This window comes from Sinocyclocheilus grahami, unplaced genomic scaffold (genome assembly GCF_001515645.1).
Source record: "Sinocyclocheilus grahami isolate Dianchi unplaced genomic scaffold, SAMN03320097.WGS_v1.1 scaffold866.1, whole genome shotgun sequence".
NCBI lineage: Eukaryota > Metazoa > Chordata > Actinopteri > Cypriniformes > Cyprinidae > Sinocyclocheilus > Sinocyclocheilus grahami.
The window spans coordinates 311,735-333,948 of NW_015506045.1; the positions used below are offsets into that span (position 1 = coordinate 311,735).

Sequence of the window (22,214 nt, forward strand, 5' to 3'; positions counted from 1 at the left end):
CCAGCTGGCATGCTTCGAAACATACCAAACCAGCATTTGCTGGGGTTTTTTTCAACAGGGCAGTAGCCTACTGGAGGTCATTTTTTAGGGCTCTTGCAGTACAAAATAAGATATTTTGAAGAATTTTAAAGAACCAAACATTTGTTGGTCCCCATTGACTTCCATAGTAGGGAAAGAAATACTATGGAAGTCAATGGCGACCATAAACTGTTTGATTACCAGCATTCTTCAAAACATCTTCTTTTAAGTTCAACATAAGAAAGAAACATACAGGTTTAGAACGACATGAGCGTGAGTAAATGATGACAAAATTTTTAATAATACACTGCTCAAAAATATATATAAAAAATAAAGGAACACATAAATCACACATTGGATCTCAATGAATGAAATATAAGTTTCAAGAGAAGTTGAGAACATTTTGTGGAGAATACAATGTGACCCTGGACCACAAAATCAGTCATAATGCTCAATTTTTTTAAATTGAGATTTATACATCATCTGAAAGCTGAATAAATAATCCATTGATGTCCATTGATGCTTTCCACTGATGTATGGTTTGTTAGGATAGGACAATATTTGGCTGAGAAACAACTATTTGAAAATCTGGAATCTGAGGGTCCAAAAAAATCGAAATATTAAGAAAATCGCCTTTAAAGTTGTCCAAATAAAGTTCTTAGCAATGCATATTGCTAATCAGAAATTACGTTTTGATATATTTATGGTAGAAATTTTACTAAATATCTTCATGGAACATGATCTTTACTTAATATCCTAATGATTTTTTGGCATTAAAGAAAAATCAATCATTTTGACCCATAAAATATTGTTAGCTAATTGCTACAAATATACCTGTGCTACTTATGACTGGTTTTGTGGCCCAGGGTCACAAATGATAAGACAACGGCCAATGGAAGGCAAAATCATCAACCTGTTAAATTTAAATTACAAGCTGATCCAACTTTCATGAATTTCCTCACAGCAGCTCATAATGTAAGTCAGTAGTGTGTATGGTCCCAAAGTGCCTGTATGCACTCCTGACAACATCTGGGCATGCTCCTGATGAGATGGCCGATGGTGTCCTGGGGGATTTCCTTTCAGACCTGGATCAGGGCATCAGTGAGCTCCTGGACAGTCTGTGGTGCTATTTGGCGGCGTTGGATGCTCCGATACATAACCTCCCAGAGGTTCTCAATTGGATTCTGGTCTGGAGAACATGAGGGCCATTAAATGGCTTTAATGCCTGTATCGTTCAGAAGCTGCCACATGAGACCAGGTATTATCATGCACCAGGAGGAACCTATGAACACTGCACCAGCATAAGATGTGATAATGGCTCTGAGGATTTCATCCTGGTACCTAACAGCAGTAAGGGTACTGTTGGCAAACAAGTGGAGCTCCGTGCGACCCTCCAAGGATATTCCACCCCTGACCATCACTGATCCACTGCCAAAACAGTCATGTTTTGTCAGGACCAGCACATGATCACCTTAAACTCAAGCTCAAACCAGCTGGCATGCTTCGAAACATACCAAACCAGCATTTGCTGGGGGTTTTTTCAACAGGGCAGTAGCCTACTGGAGGTCATTTTTTAGGGCTCTTGCAGTGCTCTTCTTGTTCTTCCTTGCCCTTCTATGGCCCTGTCCAGCTCTAGTCGTGTAACGGCCTGTCTCCTGGTCTCTCCTCCATTCTCTTGAGACTGTGCTGGGACACACTCCAAACCTCCTTGCGATGGCATGTATGGATGTGCCATCCTGGATGAGCTGGACTACCTGTGTAAGTAGTGAGAAGGACCCTACCAAAAACACAAAACTAGAGACAAATCAGTCAGGAGGATAAGGAAAGCGCATCCGTCTGTGGCCACCATCTACAAAACCATTCCCTTTTTGGGGGGTTGTCTTGCTATTGTCTCTCCAGTGCACCTGTTGGCACTTTCATTTGCACCAAAGCAGGTCAAACTGATTTACAACAATCCCTTATGCTTGGTATATTGATATCCCTGAAGTTTAATTGACTTGGTGTTATACTGTGATGATTAATTGTTCTCTTAATTTTTTTGAGCAGTGTATATTTTTGCTAAATAAATTGTCAGCAACATAAAATATAGCAAGAAAATAGTTCACACCAGGTAGAATCATTAATAACAGCCCACATCTGCCAACAATATTACAGTCATGCATTGAAAGCTCTCAATGAGAATGTGTAGGAAATGATGCTCTGGATTAAATGAATGTTGCAGAAACATCGCAGTCGCCCCTTTAGAAGCTCTGCTATCTGAGGATGATGCAGCGGGATAAATGAACAGTGTGGGTTGCCATCACTAAAGAGCTTACAGCCCCCAACAATAATTAGCCCATTGGACCTGAGGCACGTATTGCGACATCTATTTAAGTCTGTGCTATTGATGAGCCACTCTGACCTGCCGGGGAAGAGGATGGCCTTTGTTCCCTCCCGGGTGAGAAGTCTGCTGAGGCAAAGCTACCAGCTGTGAACTCAATTACCAGAGAGGTGAGCTGCCTGCTCTATATCCATATCTCAGGTCTGCAAGGCTGTTTCTCTGGGAGGCAGAAACTAGCAGAGACAATGAGATTGTGTGAAGTCTAGCAACAATGATTTTTAGAGTTAGAACAGGTTTGAATATTCAGTGTCATTAACAAAATAAGGCCCTAAGTCTGACACATTGACAATTTTGGAACTTGTGTTTATTGTTATGGACAACAACAAAAAAACACAATATGAAGATGAGGTAAGAGCCAACTATACAATGAAAGTTTAATCTGTTCAAAGGACAAGGATACTTTTTTATTATTAAGATTAGATTTCTTTAAATTATTATTATTCAGCAAGGACGCATTTAAATGAAAAAAAAAGTGACAGTAAAGACATTTACAGTATAATTAAAAGATTTCAGATTCTTTTTTTGTTTTATTAAAGAAGATGTTATTAATAATTAGAAATGTTCATGATCCTGTGGCACTGAAGACTTGAGTAATAGCTGCTGAAAATTCAGCTTTTTCACCAATAGTGTACAAAATAAGTACAAAAAAGTATTACTAAATAAAAAGATTGTTTGTTTTTATTTGTAAATGGTGAAAGAAAAATGAGCCATCTCATGAGGTCATACTAAATTGTATATAAGCTACATGAGGTATAAAATATATTTATGACAAATATAACTTAACTAGCAAAAATGTATAGAAGTAAGTATCAAACCACTGAACAGAAATTGTAATTTTTGAATGATCTCTTATGCTCACCAATTTATTTATGAAATATTATTCCAATATAAAATATATGTTCTCTATTTAAAATGTAATTTATTCCTGTGATGGAAAATGGACTTATTTTTTACTGTAGTACAGCGACGCCTTCTGGTGATCAATCACTACACAATGCAGGAGAAGCAGCACACGGATCCCATTAAGCTCATCAAAGTCATATGAGATATGTACATCGTTCTCAATAACGCATCTTGAGAGCGTATGAATCATGTTGTGTGGCTCTCAGCAGAAACTTCTCTTCATAGATGCCCTGATACAAACTAAGTGACATGATAAATTAAAAGAAACGTCTCAAAACATAATAGATACAAAAATCCAGACCTTCCGGACGTCCAGAGCGTTTCCTGCGTCATGACGCACGATTGATCAGGTGGGAATTTAGTTTGTTGTAAACTTATTCGTGATTTAATCTGTAAAATGACATTTGTGGCTTCACAGTGCTGTATCATGTTCATGCTATCTCTCTCTGAGTTCAGAATAGTATTTTATAAAAGTAACGGGCTACTTGACATTACCATGTGACTTTTGGTGCACTATTAATTATGTTATCTTGTGTGGTTTATTGTATAACCTTGGGTATTGTGGCATTGCTAATGGATTTGAATTGGGTTTAAGTGACTAAAGAGTTGACAGAGGTGTTAACTTATGCTTTGTTACAGACTTGAAGACCTGCATTTTTAAATCAGTGAGTGTTCAGTTGCTGCAGTGTCTCTCATATTCAGCAAATGGTGAAAAGAGCAGGAAGGAATTAGCTGTTGAAATTGACATGTGATTAATATCGTCCCTTCTGGAAAGTCCCGCTTAGGCTGGTGTCTGTGCTCTGGAACATGGTGTCTGGTTTCTAGCTGGTCTAAGCAGCAACCCATGTTCCACAAACAGGCCTGACCACTTACAAATGCTGGTTTGTTGCTGCTCCAAGATGGTCTACCAGCTTTGATTATAGTTGTTTGTCAGCACATGTGTATTCGCAGTTGCAGATAACACGCAGTATTTTCAACAAAGTGTCCAAACTTTCAGCCTTCTCTAATATTAAGTGATTTGAATGGACAATATCTGGACTGCAAAATATATGTGTTGGTTCTAGAAAAAGAACTAGGCCTACCTTTTAGTTTGATAATGGTAAGAAATCTTAATAATGCCTTAATTAGTTGTTTTAATCAGTTTTTCTATAGAAGCAGAAGACCCTGTGTCCTAATTGCATACCATCCGCCCTAAATGGCATCTGTGATGGAGTAGGTGACATAATCGCTTTGGGACCCACAGTATGGCGTTGCATAAATGAGTTAGGTGTGGCTCGAGATCTGTCTGCTTTCTATGGCTGTAGTCGTCAGACATCCTTTTTGCTCTCCTGCCTAAATTCGTTATTCATTCATGGTGTTGTATTACTGAAGTTTCAATTGGTGATATTTTTCATTTTTGGCTGTGCTTTCGTTGATAGATGCCGGCACTACATTCAATGTTGTGTCATTCTTAACCAAAACATCAGTATCAAAAACTGCCCAAAAGCTGATATACGATGATTGAAGATTTTAGATTTAGTCAAGTGTTGCTAATCTGAGGCTGTGCAGAAAATCTGTGAATTGCATGAGTTCTTTAGACAACACTCATTTATTAGGCATATTAGAATGGATTTTGAAGTATCATGTAACAGTGGAGTAATGTAGAAGGCTGGAGTAATGGCTGCAGTGTTGCCAATTTAGCGACTTCCCCTCCCCTTTTGAGACTTTTTTCAAAAGTTTAGGGACAAATATAGCAACTTCTTGGACAAACCTTATCTAAGTTCTCATCTTGCCCACTGATAGTATTTTTTTACAAAAACGGTAATGGGCTAATTGACATGACCATGTGATTTTTGGTGCGCTATTAATTATGTTATCTTGTGTGGTTTATTGTATAACCTTGGGTATTGTGGCGTTGCCTATGGATTTGGGTTAGGGTTAGGGATAACAGTATATCATATATCAATATAAAGATGCATCTTTATATAGATCAGTGAATTTGCCGTTATGATGTTATCTAGTGACATTTAGTTACCAGTTTTAGCTACTTTCAATTGAAAGCAGTTGGTAGCACTGAATGGCTGCTAAAAAATGAAGCTTTGCCATCACAGTAATAAAATGCATTTTCAAATATATTAAAATAGAAAACCATTATTTAAATTGTAATAATTTAAAAATATGATTGTAATTTATAATAATTCAAAATATTACTGTATTTACTATATTTTTGATCAAATAAATACAGCCCTGGCCCCTGGTGAACATAAGAGACTTCTTTCAAAAACATTTTAAAAAATTAAAACTCGTACCATCCCCAAACTTTTGAATGGTGTATTTAGTGTATTTTATTTTAAAATTCTAAAAATCTGAAACCTAAAATGGTTGTTGTTAGAAAAAAATTCCACTGAGATGGTATGTCAGATATGCACCCACTCAAAAAAAAAAAAAAAAAAAACCAAGAGCACCCTTAGTTGAAACTGTAATAATAACATATTTGGCTAACTCTTCAGTGCATATTTGCAATTGAGCTCTGGAGAGCATCAGATGTTTCTATTTACAATGTTTGCAGCATTGAGCAGTGTAGCTAATCACAGACATGTCCATTGAACCGATTCATGAGTGTCAGGCTCAGTGCATTTGAAATGATAAAGGGAGCACTCTTTGCACACATACTAGACTATCTGTAATGCATTCAGAATTTTTAAGTTTTTTTTTTTCCATGATGCTAAGAGGAACAATGTCCCCTCACTTAAAAAAAAATATATATATATATATATATATATATATACATAAGTTTTTATTGGAAGGAAGTAATAGAATGGCCTGATTATCAGTTTTTAACAAATATTTAAAGTTGCATCCAACTTTTTTGTAATATGCCCTATTATTTATTGTCCAAATGAGTACTGCAAAGGAGTGTTTGAGAGGTGTTTATGAGCTCCGTTAATTTGCACGTGTCTATGTATGGAATTATTTCAAAATAATCAAAAGATGTAGCGCTGACATATGACTATCAACAACCTAAAACCACCAATCAAAAGAGACAGTCCAATTTCCCTATTTTTGATAGTGTTTATTCCCTTTCATTCAGCAGACTATTAGCTAAAACAATTTAAAGGACTCTTCTGTCTTTTTTTTTTTTTGAACCAGCCTGATACTAAATGAAATCTTGCATCATTTCTTTTCAGAATCTGCTGATGTGTCTGTATTAGCATATGAATGCGGACCCTCAGCAGATCAGCACCTTTCTGTTTCTGAAAGTCTCACCAGCAATTCATAGCAGTTATGGATAGCGTCCCAAAAATGCATCCATTTAAGCAAAATTCAAAATTACATTAATTCAGTTTTTGGTCACAAGGGCTGAAACGAGAAGCAAAGGTTTATTCAGTAGAGTAATGAGAGACGGCTGATTCTTTAAATTGAATCACGTATGACCAATTGTGCTCTCAGACTCTCCCAGGTCACTAGCTGTTCAGTTTGACCTACAATTTAAAAATGGCCATAATTGCTGTGTTGATGTCCTTCAGATTCTTGGTTTAGTTGTGTTGAGGACTGTTCTGATAAAAGTTAGACTAAAAGTTAGAGAACGTCTAAATATTGACCTTCTTTGAGTATCTATAGGATGGTAGTAATTGATCAATTCATCTACTGCATAATTATGCAAACATTTGGTGTCTTAGAGTCGAAGGTATAACCATAACTGCTGTGACTGGTCTTCTGATGTAATGAGGTCTGTAGAGGTTAGGTTATTGCACTTGAAACATAAATAGTACTGGGAATCGAAGGGAAGTGATGGAAAAGGTCATTAAGGTCAAAGGTCACCAGATGATAGCAAAACGTTATAATCATGTTTATCTCGGTCAGTGAGGCGTTGGGTTGAAGTGCAGTGAAGAAAAGGATTACATATGATCCTCAGGTGTAAGGTATGAAGAATAAGGTGATGATAACAGTATGGAATGTAACACGTGGGAGTGTGACTAAAAACTATGACAAAAAAATCACACCTGGACAGGCCTATAACTTAACGATTGTTCTGATTACTGTACACATATGCAGCTTTTATGAACAACTGTCAGAAGATCAGTACGTTTTTTTAAAAATATATAAGTAATTAATACTTTTATTCAACAAGGATGCATTGTATTAATCAAAAGTGACCGTAAACACGTTTATAATGTGGACCACAAAACCAGTGTCAATTTTTCGAAATTGACATTTATACATCATCCTGAATAAATAAGCTTTCCGTTGATGTGATAGGACAATATTTGGATATTTGACAACTATTTGAATATCTGGAATCTGAGGGTGCAAAAAACTCTAAATACTGAGAAAATTGCATTTGGAGTTGTCCACATAAAGTCCTTAGCAATGCATATTACTAATCAAAACTGAAGTTTTGTTATATTTACGGTAGGAAATTTACTAAATATCTTCATGGAACATGATCTTTACTTAATATCCTAATGATTTTTGGCATAAAAGAAAAATCGATAATTTTGACCCATACAATGTATTTTTGGCTATTGATACAAATATACCAGTGCTACTTAAGACTGGTTTTGTGGTCCAGGGTCACATATTGCAAACTATTATATTTCAAATAAATGCTGTTCTTTAGAATAACCTGAAAAAAGTTCTTAAGCAGCCAATTAGCATATTCAAATGAATTCTGATTGATCATGTGACACTTAAGCCTGGAGTAATGATGTTGAAAATTCAGGTTTGCCCCTTCATGTGCAGTGGTTATTAATCACTGAATCAAACTGGCTGCTAGCTGATTTATTTATTTATTTATTTTTGCCACATTACCTGATAGCTACAGTAATTGTGTTTTTAGAATAAGTATATATATTATTGTAAGTATTATTATTAATATAAATAAATTGCTTTGATTTAAAAGGGTTTACAGAGTTCAGGAAAGGTGTCTATACATGGCCAGGAAAGTATGACGGTATGTCAATGGATGTTTATCTGTACTATCTTTTCTCATCTCTTGATCTGAAAAGCTCAGTGCCTGTGCCCAACCACAGGAAGTTCAAAAACTCTTCATAACCATATCAGGACATGTTGGTTATGTGGAATTTTTCATATTGGAAATTACCTGCTGTAACCAATAGAGAGCTTTTGCTGTAGAACAGGGTATTTTAGTCACAAATGATAAATTATGAGATTACCTGGGTATGAATGTGTGTTTTTGTAGATGTGAAGTGTGATTGATTGATTGATTGAATCAAATTTTTTTTTAGTGTGTTGTGTCACGGCACTAAGTGTGTCAGTTATCAAACTGCTTTTTGTGAGAAAATGACTTGAGCACAGAGACTCCCCACTCATGTCAGGATTTTTGTCATTCTTCCCCTCCTCCCGGACTGCTACAAGAAGTGCGCCAGTTTGACGGATCCCACACCCTGTCCTCAACGTCTGAGGAACGGGTCAGACCAGTGCTACAGGAATCCAGTGAAACTGACTGGTAGTGTCCCTGTGTAGAACATGTGCCACATGGTGTCTCAGAGTTGGAGGGCTCACTGACTTGCACATAATATAGACATGTATGATATGTGTCATTGTTAATTGCTGTTAAGATTTAAAATGTTTCATTGTGATGTAGCATATCTAGCTAGAAGTTGAAATAAAGGCCCAGATTATCCATAAGCGTTATACCTTGACACATGAAAGTAAACAGATTTGTTTAATTTTGTATTAGATATCGTTTTCTTAGAAAAGAGTGACTAAGTAAATTTGCCCCCAAAAAATGTTTGTGTAGTCGTTCTTAATTAAAACGTAAAAAAATATTTTTCATGAATAAAGATGAAGTTAAATTTGAATGGAAAAACTGAACAAACTTTACAAAATTGGACTTATATACGTTTAAAATACTAAAATTTCTCAAATAAAAATGAAGCTAAACAGAAATATAAAACTAATACAAATTTACAATACATAAAATGACTAAAATTTTAAATAAAATGTCAATAAAACACAAAATATATATTAAAAAAATCAAACTCAAAAGATTATAAAAACTATACTAAAACAACCCCAATCTGCTTAATACCTATGTTACACATTATGCTTGATTTTATTTATACCCAGCTAATGATGAACCTAGGATAATTGTTAATTGTGTATATTCTATTATTTTTTAGCATTATCATTATTATTTTCTCCCATTTTTCTATTATTTCTAGTCTTTGCGTGTTGGTCTTACTCTCACTGGATAGGCCCATATTTGTAACCCAAGGGAAACAAAAGACTTTTCATTGTTGAACAGTCACCGCTCCATTCTCGCCTACTTCTAATGCATAATAAAAACCTGACCAGTATCAGAGCCAATCACAGACCAGCCTCACTCTCAAGAGCCAACTATTGAGTTTAGAGGGCGGTTCCTGTCAGATGAAAGCAAGTTGCAATCCCGAAACCAGGCGGGTGTTGTCTCTTTAGAATGAGCTGCTGCTCAGGTTTATATTGGGCAGGGAGCACGGCCTGTCACTGCCTTGGCAAATACATTCCTCCTTACTCTAATCACATTTAGTTCACTGGTGAAAACTGCTGTGGTTGAGGGCCACTGAAAGAAAGGATAAGGACACTGGGAAGAACTAAAGTTCAGAGACTGTTTCCACTGCTTCCCTGGGTCTCTCATCCATTTATTTGCCCCTGTGGGGCAGTATTATTTAAGTTTGTTTTTGATATATTTATTTTTGGCTGGGGTGACTGAATCAACAGAAAGACAACAGGTAAGCTCAAAATATACTTTAGTTTTTTTTAATAAGCTGTATTATGTATTGGAATCCCTCACCGTGTCCTTACAAATTATTTGTTGGGGTAGTTTGACTGTGGGGGTAGGTGACTGACTGGGAAATGTGATGAGACACTAGATCCACTCCGTTTAGGCCAAATTTCGTTTTTTGTGTCGCTTCGGTTTATGATTCTATGTTTTGTTTTTTTCTGTGTATAGGATTGACTGTGATTTATTTTTATGTTTTGATTAGCAGTTCCTGTCTAGTGAGTTAATCTGATTCTACGACAGGATAAATATCTCTGTTCCTCCGCCTCACCAGTTTGACTGGCTCTGCACTGTTGCACTATTAGTCATTCATTGCAGACCAGGTAGTACAGATGACATCAAGCTTCTTCGTCACCACGTGAATGAGTTTAGAGTGTTTTCTTTGATTTTCTTGGCGTTTTTAGGCATAGTTTTGTATGAATTCATACCATAGTGAAGTGTTTAAAAACACTTATGAGCAACTTTGTATGATTCTATGAGCATGAGCTTTCAGAGAACAGGAAGAGTTGTATCATATTTAGTAAGATTAAATTTTTTCTTCCTGTGCCTTCATGGTGGTTTTGTTATGTGGTGATGCATTAGACGTGTAGGCAGAGCAGTGAAGGGTCTGTTTAGTGTGCTTTGTCATCATAGTCCATTGTTTTCCTGTGTATGAGTGTAATAGTAATAGTTCAGATTTGGTAACATCATGTACCACTCAGGTTCACTTGGCCAGCTGTTTCCTGTTTGCTTTTGCTGGGCTGTCATTGTTGACTCTTACTCTACTGTCTTTCTGATAACGGCAGGCCAGCCTTTACTAGCTGGATTGTTATTGTCTGATCAGCTTGTTTTAACACATTTATTTATCTCCTCCAGTTTATTGGTTGTCTGAATAAATAAAGACAAGATGTTTCAAGCGATGCTTTCAGCCATCTTGAAGATCTACGACTATCTTCTGAAAAGAACTGGTAAGAGTTTATTGCATTATGCTTTTTAGATGAACATAAACCATCAATATCACTGGTGTATTTAATGTGTTATGCACATGAAAATCTACACTCATTTGTTGTATAAAGCGCTACAGTTCGGTCACTGGTAATGCAAAATCTACTGTAGATGGATGTAATAAAGGCTTGTTTGATGTGGCTGATCAGTTGCTGTGTAATTTGCACAGATGCCAGGGTGCGGGATTATCCGCTGATGCAGAGTCCCATTCAGATGACGTTCATCTTGCTGGGATACGTGATCTTGGTTTTATATGTGGGACCACGATACATGGCCAATCGGAAACCTTTCCACCTCAACACAGCTATGATTGTCTATAATTTCTCAATGGTGGCCTTCAACGCCTACATTGTTTATGAGGTAGGATACTCTTTCATTCATTTAAATGCATGTTTGGGAGAGTAATTTAAGGTACTGCATCTCATAGCTTTACCAGAACTGATGTGTTTGAGGAGAACCACTAGAGGATTAAAGATACAGTTGATTCAAAAATGTATTTTTACTCACCCTCATTCATTACAGAGCCTTATAACAGTAATTCTTCTGTAGATCACAGAAGGAGATGTTTAGCAGAATCTTCACTCTGGTCTCTTCCATATAATAAAAGTGAATGGTCACCATAGCTGCCAAGCTCCAAAAATGACAAATAGTCACCGTAAAAGTAGACTTTTGTGGTGACTTTGTGTGTCAACCAGACTGACAGGGTATCATTTTTATAATACGTTTATGGTGCTTTTTGTCATTTTTGGAGCTGGACAGCCTATTCACTTTAATTTTATGAGGATGATCAGTGTGGACATTCTGATAAACGTCTTTTGTGTTCCACAGAAGAAAGTCAAAGGTTTGGAATGACATGAGGGTGAGTAAATAATGGCAATTTTAAAAGACCATGTTACCATATTGTTGTACTTCCGTATAATTTTTGATCTGTCTGACGCAGTTCCTGATGTCCGGCTGGGGAACAACGTACACCTGGAGATGTGACCTCTGTGACAACTCCAGCAGTCCTGAAGCTCTCAGAGTAAGTTTATTTCATGTTCTTCTGTGAATCTCAGAAAATATTAAGCAGCAACATTGATAATAATAAGAAATGCTTATTGAGCACCAAATCAGCATATTAGAAGGATTTCTGAACAATTATGTGACATTAAAGACTGGAGTTATGGCTGCTGAATAAATTACATTTTAAAATATATTAAAATAATATTTTAAATTATCATAATATTTCGTAGTATTACTGGTAAATGCAGCTTTAGTGAGCATAAGAGAGACATATTTCAAAACCATTTAAAATCTTACCACCCCTAAACGAACGATAGTGTATATTGTGACGAATCGTGTTTCTCATTGTATCCTCAGATGATTCGGGCAGCCTGGTTGTTCTATTTTTCCAAATATATTGAACTTCTAGATACGGTAAGGATCTTATTCCTATCTTGTTAGTATTCATGCTATGATTATCAGTGCTCTAAATTTGTATGTTGCATTGCTGTGTAGGAATAGGATCATGTACATTTTTCAAGCGCATAGGCACCATATACAGTACAGTGGCTTCCTCAATAACTACAGGATGATTTGTTACATGAGTTAACAAGAACTGTGTCTGTGATCCAGGTGTTTTTTGTGTTGAGAAAGAAGCACGGTCAGGTGACGTTCCTGCATATCTTTCATCATTCTGTCTTACCCTGGACCTGGTGGTGGGGCATCACTCTTACTCCTGGTGAGTCTATCAGTGCTGCTGTCACTGGTTTCAGTAGTTGGTTATGGTTTTGCTTCAAGACCCTGATTGTATATTGGCCATAAATTGGTGACACAAACGGTACTAAAACTGTGTATCATATAAAAACAAAACACAAAAGAAACTGTCATTTTAGAAGCCTGTGGAATTAGGTAACATTAATTTGTTATATATAAAAAAGATTTCCAGGTTTATAAATAAGGTCAGTGTGTTTACTAGTGTAAAGATGTCCAGTTTCATTTGCTCAATTTATTTATTTTCATGTTAAAACGACAGCGGGTGGCATGGGTTGTTTTCATCCTATGGTGAACGCATGTGTCCATGTCATCATGTACACCTACTATGGTCTGGCTGCTGCAGGGCCGCGCTTCCAGAAGTATCTGTGGTGGAAAAAGTACTTGACTGCTATCCAACTGGTTAGTGTTAACTCATTTAAATTCTAAAACTTGTGTAATTAAAGGACTACTTCACCCAATAATGAAAAGTTGCTGAAAAACTGACTCATTTGGAGAAATTTAGCATTACATCATTTGCTCACCATTGGATCTTCTGGAGTGAATGGGTGCCGTCAGAATGGGAGTTCAAACAGCTGATTAAAGCATCACAATAATCCACATGACTCCAGTCCATCAATTAACGTCATGTGAAGCAAAAAGCTGTGTTTGTGTAATAAAAGAATCCATCATTAACTTTAAACTATTTGGTGTTGCCTAAAATACGACTCCTTGTATCCATAATATTTCCGTCTCTAGTGGAAAAAGTCATCTTGTCTGAGTCAATGCACAGATCAAGCACCATTTAAAGCGAAAACCGTCCAAAACATTTCTAAACAAATGTCAATGGATTTTGATGTGAGAGGTCAAAATGGGTGGATGCAACGGTTTAAAGTTAGAATATTTAAATTATTTATTTGTTTATTACACATTACATTATTAGCACTTCTCCATACACTGTTAAACATGCTAATATCCACTAAGTCTTGAAAGAACTTTGAATACTTCCCCTTCAATATGAGGCAATCCAGAAGTTACAGCATTTAGACTGCTTAAAACGGGAGCAGCCTCATATGTAATATCAAACATGGTCCACAATCTGTAGTGCTTGGATGTTTTACTTATTATAATTCACTGATCTCTAGCCATTCTTGTTAGTTCTCATATCAATGTATTCACAATAACACCATGTCTGAGTCATAAAGAGCATTCTGTTGGCCATTTTGAAAATACCTTCTAAAACGGAAAAACCCCGTTTGTGGCATGCTTGTGCTTGTTCAGGCAAAGCAATTATGTCTCAAAGCTCATCTCTTCCATGTTTGTCAAAACCGAAATCCTCCAGGTGTCATGTGGTTTATAGTCAAACATTCTGCCAACATGGCAATACATAACTCCACTTACAAGCTTTGAAACCAGACGTTAAAAATATTACGAGATTAAACTAATTGAACACCGCATTAGAGCAGCTATAAGGTAAGTACAAGAAACATGTCAAAAAGAAAGCAAAAGCTTCCTTACAAAACTTTATTTGAAAATTTACATTTCTGTACATAATTTATTGATCACTTTTAGGGTTAAATATGCAAGAACTGGAATAGAAAAAAAAAATTTGAGGGTTTAGCTTTCAGAGGAGGTGGTCTTCTGGGAATCCCATTTACCAGCCATGCTCAAATTTTTCCATTTTTATAAAACCCATTGTGCCTCTGAAAACACAAGAATAAGGGAGTGCCTAACAGAACTTAGTGTAGAGCTTGTGGCGAGTAACATCAGTAAATGGAATTGCCCAGCCCTTTAAAAGCCAAACTAAATCAATGGGAGGTTCTAACGAAAATTTGAGAAACTGCGTTAGATCTTCAAATCTTATACAACTCCCTGTTTGCTGGATGCATTAAAAAAAATAAAAATAACATTTAATAATTATCGAATATGTTGCTGAATGATGCTGCTAGTAGGCTTGGGTTTCTTGACAGCATCCTTTTCAAAACTCTTCCAAAGTCGAATGGTTTCATCGGCGGCAACAGAAGCCACAGTCGAACCATCTGGACTGAGCGCCAAGTTGAGGACCCTGTCTTCGTGTCCTAAGACAGATGATTGGAAAAATGGGAGGAATTAATATTACTTCAAATTTATTGTAGTTGTAATATTCAACTGAAGGAAGGGTGACCACACAAATTACTTCATTAAGTACAACAATTTTCAAACTTGCCTTCAAGCTCTGCAACTTTACTGAGCGAGGGATATTTCCAGATTATAACTTTGTCATGAGCAAAACCGTGACCAGACACCAACTCTTTGTAATTTGGTGCAAAAACAAGAGATGATACCTGTAAAGAAACAATAATTTGTCAAATTACTGATGTTATGTGTACTACGACATGCAAGCAGACAGTGAGTGAGCCTACCTGTGAACAAGCATCTAAGGCACTGATACAAGAGCCACTGTTTGCATTCCAGATGCGAATGTGACGGTCACTGGTGCCACCTCCTGACGCAAGGATGTTAGGCTGCCAAGGGCACCATGCCAAAGCCTTAAAAGGTGCAAAAAAGGGCAAAAAGCTGAACTAAAACCTCAAATGGAAGACCAATGGTAGAATAAAAGACATTGCCAAATTCAAATCACCTTGACTGCTCCTTGGTGTTCATTAAGAGCATGGATGGCTTGATACTCCGAACCGGTTGTTACTGGCCAAATGTACACCATGTTGTCATTACCACCACTAGCTAAATATTTCCCATCTGGGGACCATGTAAGGCCACAGACTTCCTGAGTGTGTCCCCCGAAGGTGAAGATGTGGTGGTCTGCTAGCCGGACATCATGCTGATGAATCAAACCAGACCTGGAGCCACTAAGGAGAACAAACAAATAATATTAAAACACTCAAATGCATATAATCTGCAGAGCACAAGGAGATGCTGGACTTACCTAGACAAAATGTGATCGTTCCAACACAAGCAACTAACCCTTGCCAAATGGCCATCCATGCTGCGGAGACGCTTTTGGTACTGAACATCCCATAACTGCAAGAAAATGGTAAGTTCAGCAAGCAACATGGCAATTTAGAGATCTTGAAACTAAAACACCTTGCTTATCTTAATATCTGTAATTACAGAAGTACCAGAAATAGTTTGTGACGGCTTTGAATATTGTCTTAGACCAGTGTTTCCCAACCGGGGTGCCGTCTGTCGAGAGCAGGGGTGCAGTGTAAAAAAAAAAAAAATCTTTAAATATTTTTAAGTTGCTAAAATGAATTTAAAAAAAAAGCATCTATTCTATAATATCCATTTCTGATGTCGCCAATAATTAGAGATGCACCGAAATTTCGGCTGCCGAAAATCAAAATTACCCCACTGTAAAATTAAAAAAAAAAAAAAAAAACACTGAGCGAGATAGCTAGTTATAATGGTAATTAAATAATGTTTACATATAAAAGCCTACATTAAAATATCAATTTGTCATATAAATTGGTCTCTTCATTAGAAATCAGCCTACTGATTGCCACCATTGATGGACAATTTTTTATAATATAAAAAATATCTGTATGACATTATATTCTGCAGTTCTTCCCTGTTGTACCGAATATCTATACTTTTCAAATGATCATATCGAAGTTAGAAATTCAAATATTGTGACAATTAATTTTGTAGGGTGCCACAAGTTTGTTAATTTCCAAAGGGTGCCGCGACTAAAAAAAAAAAGAAGGGTTGGGAAACACATCGTCTTAGACAATGGAAGCCTTTGTCAAAAAGAGTGAGAACCAGTGTAGAATATTGAACCACAGCCTGAGAAAAAGTAACCAGTTACCTCAACTTTACAATCACTCGTCCCAATGGCCAAGAAATTGCCATCTTTGCTCCAAGAGACAGAGCAGATGTACTCGCTATCATCCTCCATTTTCTTCAATAAAACGATGTCCCCTGCACCAGCATCCCACAAATATACATGGCTTGTAAGGCCAACTGCCAACAAGTTCTGCCTTCCCCAATCCATCAGGTTTAGATCTGAACAGAAATTGACATGTTAGTCTCAAATCAGACTATGTGGTTTTTATGAAAAATGATCAGCTCACAGAAGTCATTTTTGATATCAGGGGCATCTAGAATCCGCTCTGGAACCGAGGAAATGTACCGGCTCTTCTTAATAGAGACCGGTGTAGGCACCTGGCTGTAGAGAACCTTTAAATTATTCTGATAACCTGTGGGAGATCGATAGAAGAGACCCATTTTTGGAAGGACTTTACCAGGCAAAAATTAAACTTGTTAATCAATAAGCCAAATAAAAGCAATTCAATAATAAAAAATTTTAAAAAAAACATACCTTCAGGGGCATTCAGTGGCTTTCCTCCTAAATGCAAGATCTTCGCTTCCTCAATGTCATACCCATTTAGTGTCACAGACCAAGCTTTTTGATTTGGCTGGCAGAACATTAATTTAGAAGTCAGAACACATCTAGAAGCGGACATGAATAGATAATAATAAAAAGATTTATTGCATTATGAATTAAATTCTTATAAAAATACCACCATTATATTCAAGTTACCATTAATACTACTACTTATTAGAAAACAAGTTTTGAAAAGTTATTCTCATATATATATATATATATATATATATAATTAAAAAAATTGTGCGTGCGTGCGTATATATATATATATCTCTCTCTTACTGCTGTAGAGGATGTGGTTTCTTCCACTGGCTCGTTTTCTTTGGAAATAAGAAAACTTGCTACATCTAACTGTTTGTTATTCCTTGTTGGGATGAATCGGTCTCCTCCTGCCTTAGACGGGGTGTTTTGGGTCTTGCTGTTTTTTCCTGTTTGGAGACATTAATTATGTAACACTGAAGACACTCCAACTATACAGTAAGCAGGAGCTGGACCCATGTGGCTCTTACCTGGTGTTTTGCTGGGGGTTTTGGAAAGGCTCACTGAACTGTTGACACTCCTGTTGGGTGAGAGGGAGTTTGTGCTGGTGGAGCTGGATGTGCTGGCTTTCCTTTGCCATCTCGCCATCGGGGCGTTTGTGATGGGCATGTCCAGACGGAGGACGTTGTGGACGTCATTCTCAAACCCAAAATGGGACATTATTACAGCAGCTGCGACCACTCTGTGGGAGAAAACCCACACAGATAACAGCAACGTTACAGAGCTTGGCCACATGGAGCACGTGAAGCATGATGAAGCGCCGTTTGATGTAAAATATGTCAAACTAAATTAATAAACAGAATGTATACTTTCCATAACCTTTAACATAAACATTTATAAAAAGTTAACTATATTTGTGAACAGTTACGACACGCAACCAATACAATGTGGATTACTGCAGTGGTGTAAATAACTTAACCAACCCGGGGGGAAAACCAAACAAACCATACTTTATATTTAATCTTACCACAGCTCCGACAAATCCGTTCCTCGAAGCACAACAAAATTGTCTCCAAAAATTAAGCGCTCTTATTTACACACAAGTTTCGTGCGTCATTCGTCTTTCCACGCGCAGAGTCGACTATCGTCTGAGCAGCAGGTGAAGATAGTTAACAGATGAACGCCAGAGTTTAAATGTCTGAAACGCCTGTCGTGATTGGTGAATTCAAAACACAGAAGTTTTCGCTGTTACCAAGGCAGCAGGGCAGAATGCTGCGCGCTGATTGGTGAATCGCATCGCACTTCCTGATAGTATTACATATTAAGAGTCCTTTGCTAGGCTCGATTCTGTGTACGTTGTTAATCTGATTTGCTACTCATTGGTCTGTTGTTAATATCTTTGATATATTTCAGGTAAAAACGTAGATATGACAGGATAATGTTTCTGAATGATGCATTCTAGTTGAGATGTTGACTGGAAACACATATACAAGGAATCTGAATTGGTAAGAGTTTCATGTGCTCACAGAAATACACCAGCTAGACACAGAATTACAGGTGAATAACAGATTTACAAAATATAAGAACACAGGAATACAAATAGTACATAGAGTTGTTATACACAGGAATGTCCAGAGACGTAAAATCTAAAAACAGTTAACATTACACGCATAGATTTACATTTAGTCATTTAGCAGACGCTTTTATCCAAAGCGACTTACAAATGAGGACAATTAAAGCAGTCAGCTGGGCGTGGCTTGTCTTTGATGTTTTCATTGGCTTGTCATTGGTTTCAGTAGCAAAACAAAGCCGATGTTACATGCAGCTCTGTGTTCGCAGCTGCGTTTTCATTAGAAAATTCACTGAGGTAAATAAATGAACATTTTGTTTAACGTCAGATGGTTATCATCATTTAATATGCCAGAGGTCTTAGCTAACGAATGGAACTCTTCTGTTGACAAGTATATACAGTTTTCTGTTTTTAAGGAGTGTGTGTTGTTATAATGTTGTTTGGAATCCTCGCAGGGTGTCTGCATCACATAAACTGCCAGCTTTGCGAAGCCCTTCGTACGGTAGGAAGGAAGGAGGAAGTGGAGTGGGTTTAGTGTTGGCGAGGAAAAGAAAGTAAACTGCTCCACAGTGCTCTTCTGGATCAACGGGGTGAGTCAGCAGAGCCCACGTGTTAACACCACATGTGACGGTTTGCTTAATAAACTTCCTCAAGCTAAACTGTCATTCCGCGATCAGAAACCTCCACGTTGCTGTTGCACTTCAACATTACAAATCGGTTTAAGACGAAAAGATGATTCCTTATTTACACGTCACGTTCTTTCAGGACAGGTGGTTGTCTGTCCTGTAACTAAAGGGTGAAGGAGCGGGAGCTGGACGGGATGTTTGCCCGGAAAAACAAGCGAGCAGCGGCGCCGAAAGGCCAAGGAGCAGCTGCAGCCAAACAGGTCAGTGTTGAAATGTTTTGCAAATGACTGTCAGCTGTGAATGTTGTTAGTAATGTTCCCATTAAAATGAAAATTCTGTCATTGTAAGTTACTGAAATGATGACTGTTTTCATTTATTTATGAACTATCCCTTTAAGGGTTATGTCTGTTGTTTGCATTGGACTTGGACAGGGAGAATCCATTGATGATCTGTCCATCTCGTGACTGAGATAAGGGTGCAATTGGACCTTTTCATGTAAGCTCTTGTTTCTTTGTAGATGGGATTGTTGCTTGATTTCAAGCCAGATGATATGATGGACATGGAGCAAGATCTGGATGATCCAGCTTTAGAAGCAGAATTTGCTGCCATTGTTGGGAAGAAACCCAATGTGGCTCCCAGGGGGAAAAAGGCTGGCAAAGGTGGGCAACGTGATTATCGTTATTCTTATTTTTTATTTTTTTGAAATTCATATGATAAATGCAGGCCGTGTCTGTTGCTGCCAAACTTTAAAAGGTAGGATCTGAAATACTATCACCTAATGCATTCTTTAATGTACTCCTAATGCATGCTGTGGTAGTGCCAAGGTCTGTATTACCTGAAGAGAGCTGTCTCTCTTCGCATATTCTCATTCATTTCAGGGCAGTTGCTCGGTTGATGAGGAACACTTTAGAAGTACATGATTTAAGAGCTTGACATCTTTGATCTTGTGCACTTTTTTTGGAGCATATTATGAGAATAATTTCTGAAGGATCGTGACTCTGACATTGGCTGCTGAAAATTCAGCCTTGCCATCACAGGAATAAATCATTTTAAAATTTTATTTTAATAAAATATATCAAAATAGAAATCCAAAATCGGGTCAGTATTGTAACAATATAATGTTATAAACATTATATGTATTGTACTATGCTATAATGCAATCAAACACTTGTGAATTGGCGGAAAAAAATATCATAGTACATGGCACCTTTTGAATGACCATCAGTAGAGAAAGATGTTTTTGCAGCTAGATGGTGTAATTGCGTAACCAGCCAAACCTTGACCCACAAGGTAGCATTTTTATCGGTACTCTGATTAGTTTTTATGATCTTGAAAATATTTTGTGAACACCTAAATAAATTTGATTCAAATTTTTATGTTCAAGCTCCATTACCGATGGAGGATATTGCAAAAATGGCAGAGGCCTGCATGAAAGACATTGATGATGATGAAGATGACAGTCTGGAGAATGATGAAGACCTCTTGGTAAATTAAACCTGTGATTATTGTCTGTTTCTTTTCACTGTCAGCAGCTTTTGAATGTGATATAATGAGTTTATAGTGCTTGTTGTGATTCTCGTTAGGCTGAGCTGCAGGAAGTGGTTGATGAAGAGGAAACGGAAGACTCAGGTACCACAACCCCTGCCTCCCCCATTAGTGCGGAAACCCCTTCAGCAGAACTGACGCCAGCCAGCCAGGTATGATCTAAATGTTTATTTGGCAAGGCATAAACATATCATCTTTGTACAATTGTGTTAGTTGTAATATCAAAGTTAGATTTTTATTCTTATTATTATTAATTTGCACTTCTCCATTAACATAAACGTTGTTGTGAAATGGTAGAAGGCTTTTGTGAAATGAGTCATGTGCCGCCTCATAAAAGATTTTTATTTTATTTTTCTCACAGGACACTAAGGTTTCTTCGGTGCCTGGTAGCATTGAGCGCACGTTAGAGGAGAGAATAAACCTGTATAGGATGGCTATTACCAACGCCAAAGCTGCAGGGGAAACCTCTAAAGCTCGTAGATATGAGAGAGGCCTCAAGGTATGCAGATGTAGTGTCATTGCTCAAACAAACTTTGGATACATAATTTTTTTTATGATCATTTATGACAATTGACAGTCTCATATTTTTGTTTAGACTCTACAGACTATGCTGGCATCAGTACGGAAAGGAGGGAAGATTGACGAAACAGAGATTCCTCCTCCAGTTGCATGTGGAGCATCTGGTGGTCCCAATCGGCCCCCTGCCCCTGCAGCTTCACCTGATCAGCACGGGGAGTGTGACAGCGCTGTTGAGATCTCTCCTGTCTCTGCAGAGGCCGCCCCTGTTGTCATGGGTCCAGCATCAAACACTAAAGACGAGTCCTCCGGTGTGACGTCTCCAGCTTCCCTGTCATCCCCAGAAAGGGAACATGCATCAAGTGGCACTGAATTGCACTTAGGTCAGTCAAGTGTTTTTGTGACAACATACCACAGTTTAAGTTAATGGTTGAAAGATAAAATGCCTAGCTAGTGTCTGAATTTATAGGATTTATTTTCATTTAAACCAAGAAATCAAAACGTTTTAGGAAAATATTCAAAATACGAGAAAGTTATATAAAAACGATGAAGAATTTAAATCTGCACTGTTTCTAGGTCAGTAATCAAATTTGTGACATGGCACTCCTTTGTACAAATCAGATTTCCTTGCTTCTATTGAAGCTCATTTGGACATTTTTATTTATTTTACTTATTTTATATATGACTTACAAATGAGGACAATAAAAGCAGTCAAAACTAACAAAAGAGCAACAATATATAAGTGCAAATGATAAGTCTCGGTTAGCCTAACACAGTACACGTAGCAAGGTGTGTGTATGTATGTATGTATGTGTGTG

The 22,214-nt window shown here is 37.3% G+C and overlaps 2 protein-coding genes across 10 annotated transcripts in view; one reads left to right on the plus strand and one right to left on the minus strand.

Moving 5' to 3' along the window:
* Positions 1–14,289: 14,289 nt before the first annotated feature.
* Positions 14,290–18,341, minus strand: LOC107563294 (cell division cycle protein 20 homolog). Of its 2 annotated transcripts, none has more exons than XM_016248122.1 (11): positions 18,256–18,341; positions 17,670–17,885; positions 17,443–17,588; positions 17,095–17,191; positions 16,847–16,972; positions 16,582–16,778; positions 15,703–15,797; positions 15,400–15,625; positions 15,182–15,307; positions 14,986–15,103; positions 14,290–14,857 (listed from the first exon to the last, which is right to left on the minus strand). In XM_016248122.1, the coding sequence occupies exons 2-11, from the start codon at positions 17,857–17,859 to the stop codon at positions 14,697–14,699; spliced, it is 1,482 nt and encodes a 493-aa protein (XP_016103608.1). In that variant the 5' UTR covers positions 17,860–17,885; positions 18,256–18,341; the 3' UTR covers positions 14,290–14,696. The 2 variants fall into 2 exon arrangements, with proteins under 2 accessions (XP_016103608.1, XP_016103607.1); XM_016248121.1 differs by having other exon boundaries at positions 17,670–17,881; positions 18,167–18,310.
* Positions 18,342–18,926: 585 nt separating this feature from the next.
* Positions 18,927–22,214, plus strand: part of LOC107563292 (coiled-coil and C2 domain-containing protein 1B-like) — a 15,937-nt gene continuing 12,649 nt past the window's right edge. For 4 of the 8 annotated variants that reach the window (XM_016248112.1, XM_016248117.1, XM_016248116.1 and 1 more), the window contains exons 1-8: positions 18,927–19,006; positions 19,165–19,299; positions 19,475–19,595; positions 19,853–19,994; positions 20,720–20,820; positions 20,919–21,032; positions 21,242–21,379; positions 21,476–21,779. In XM_016248112.1, the coding sequence (XP_016103598.1) occupies positions 19,530–19,595; positions 19,853–19,994; positions 20,720–20,820; positions 20,919–21,032; positions 21,242–21,379; positions 21,476–21,779 (865 nt within the window). In that variant the 5' untranslated portion in view covers positions 18,927–19,006; positions 19,165–19,299; positions 19,475–19,529. Of the gene's footprint in view, positions 19,007–19,164; positions 19,596–19,852; positions 19,995–20,719; positions 20,821–20,918; positions 21,033–21,241; positions 21,380–21,475; positions 21,780–22,214 lie in introns of all 8 variants that reach the window. The other 4 variants (XM_016248118.1, XM_016248114.1, XM_016248115.1 and 1 more) reach the window with 4 other exon arrangements.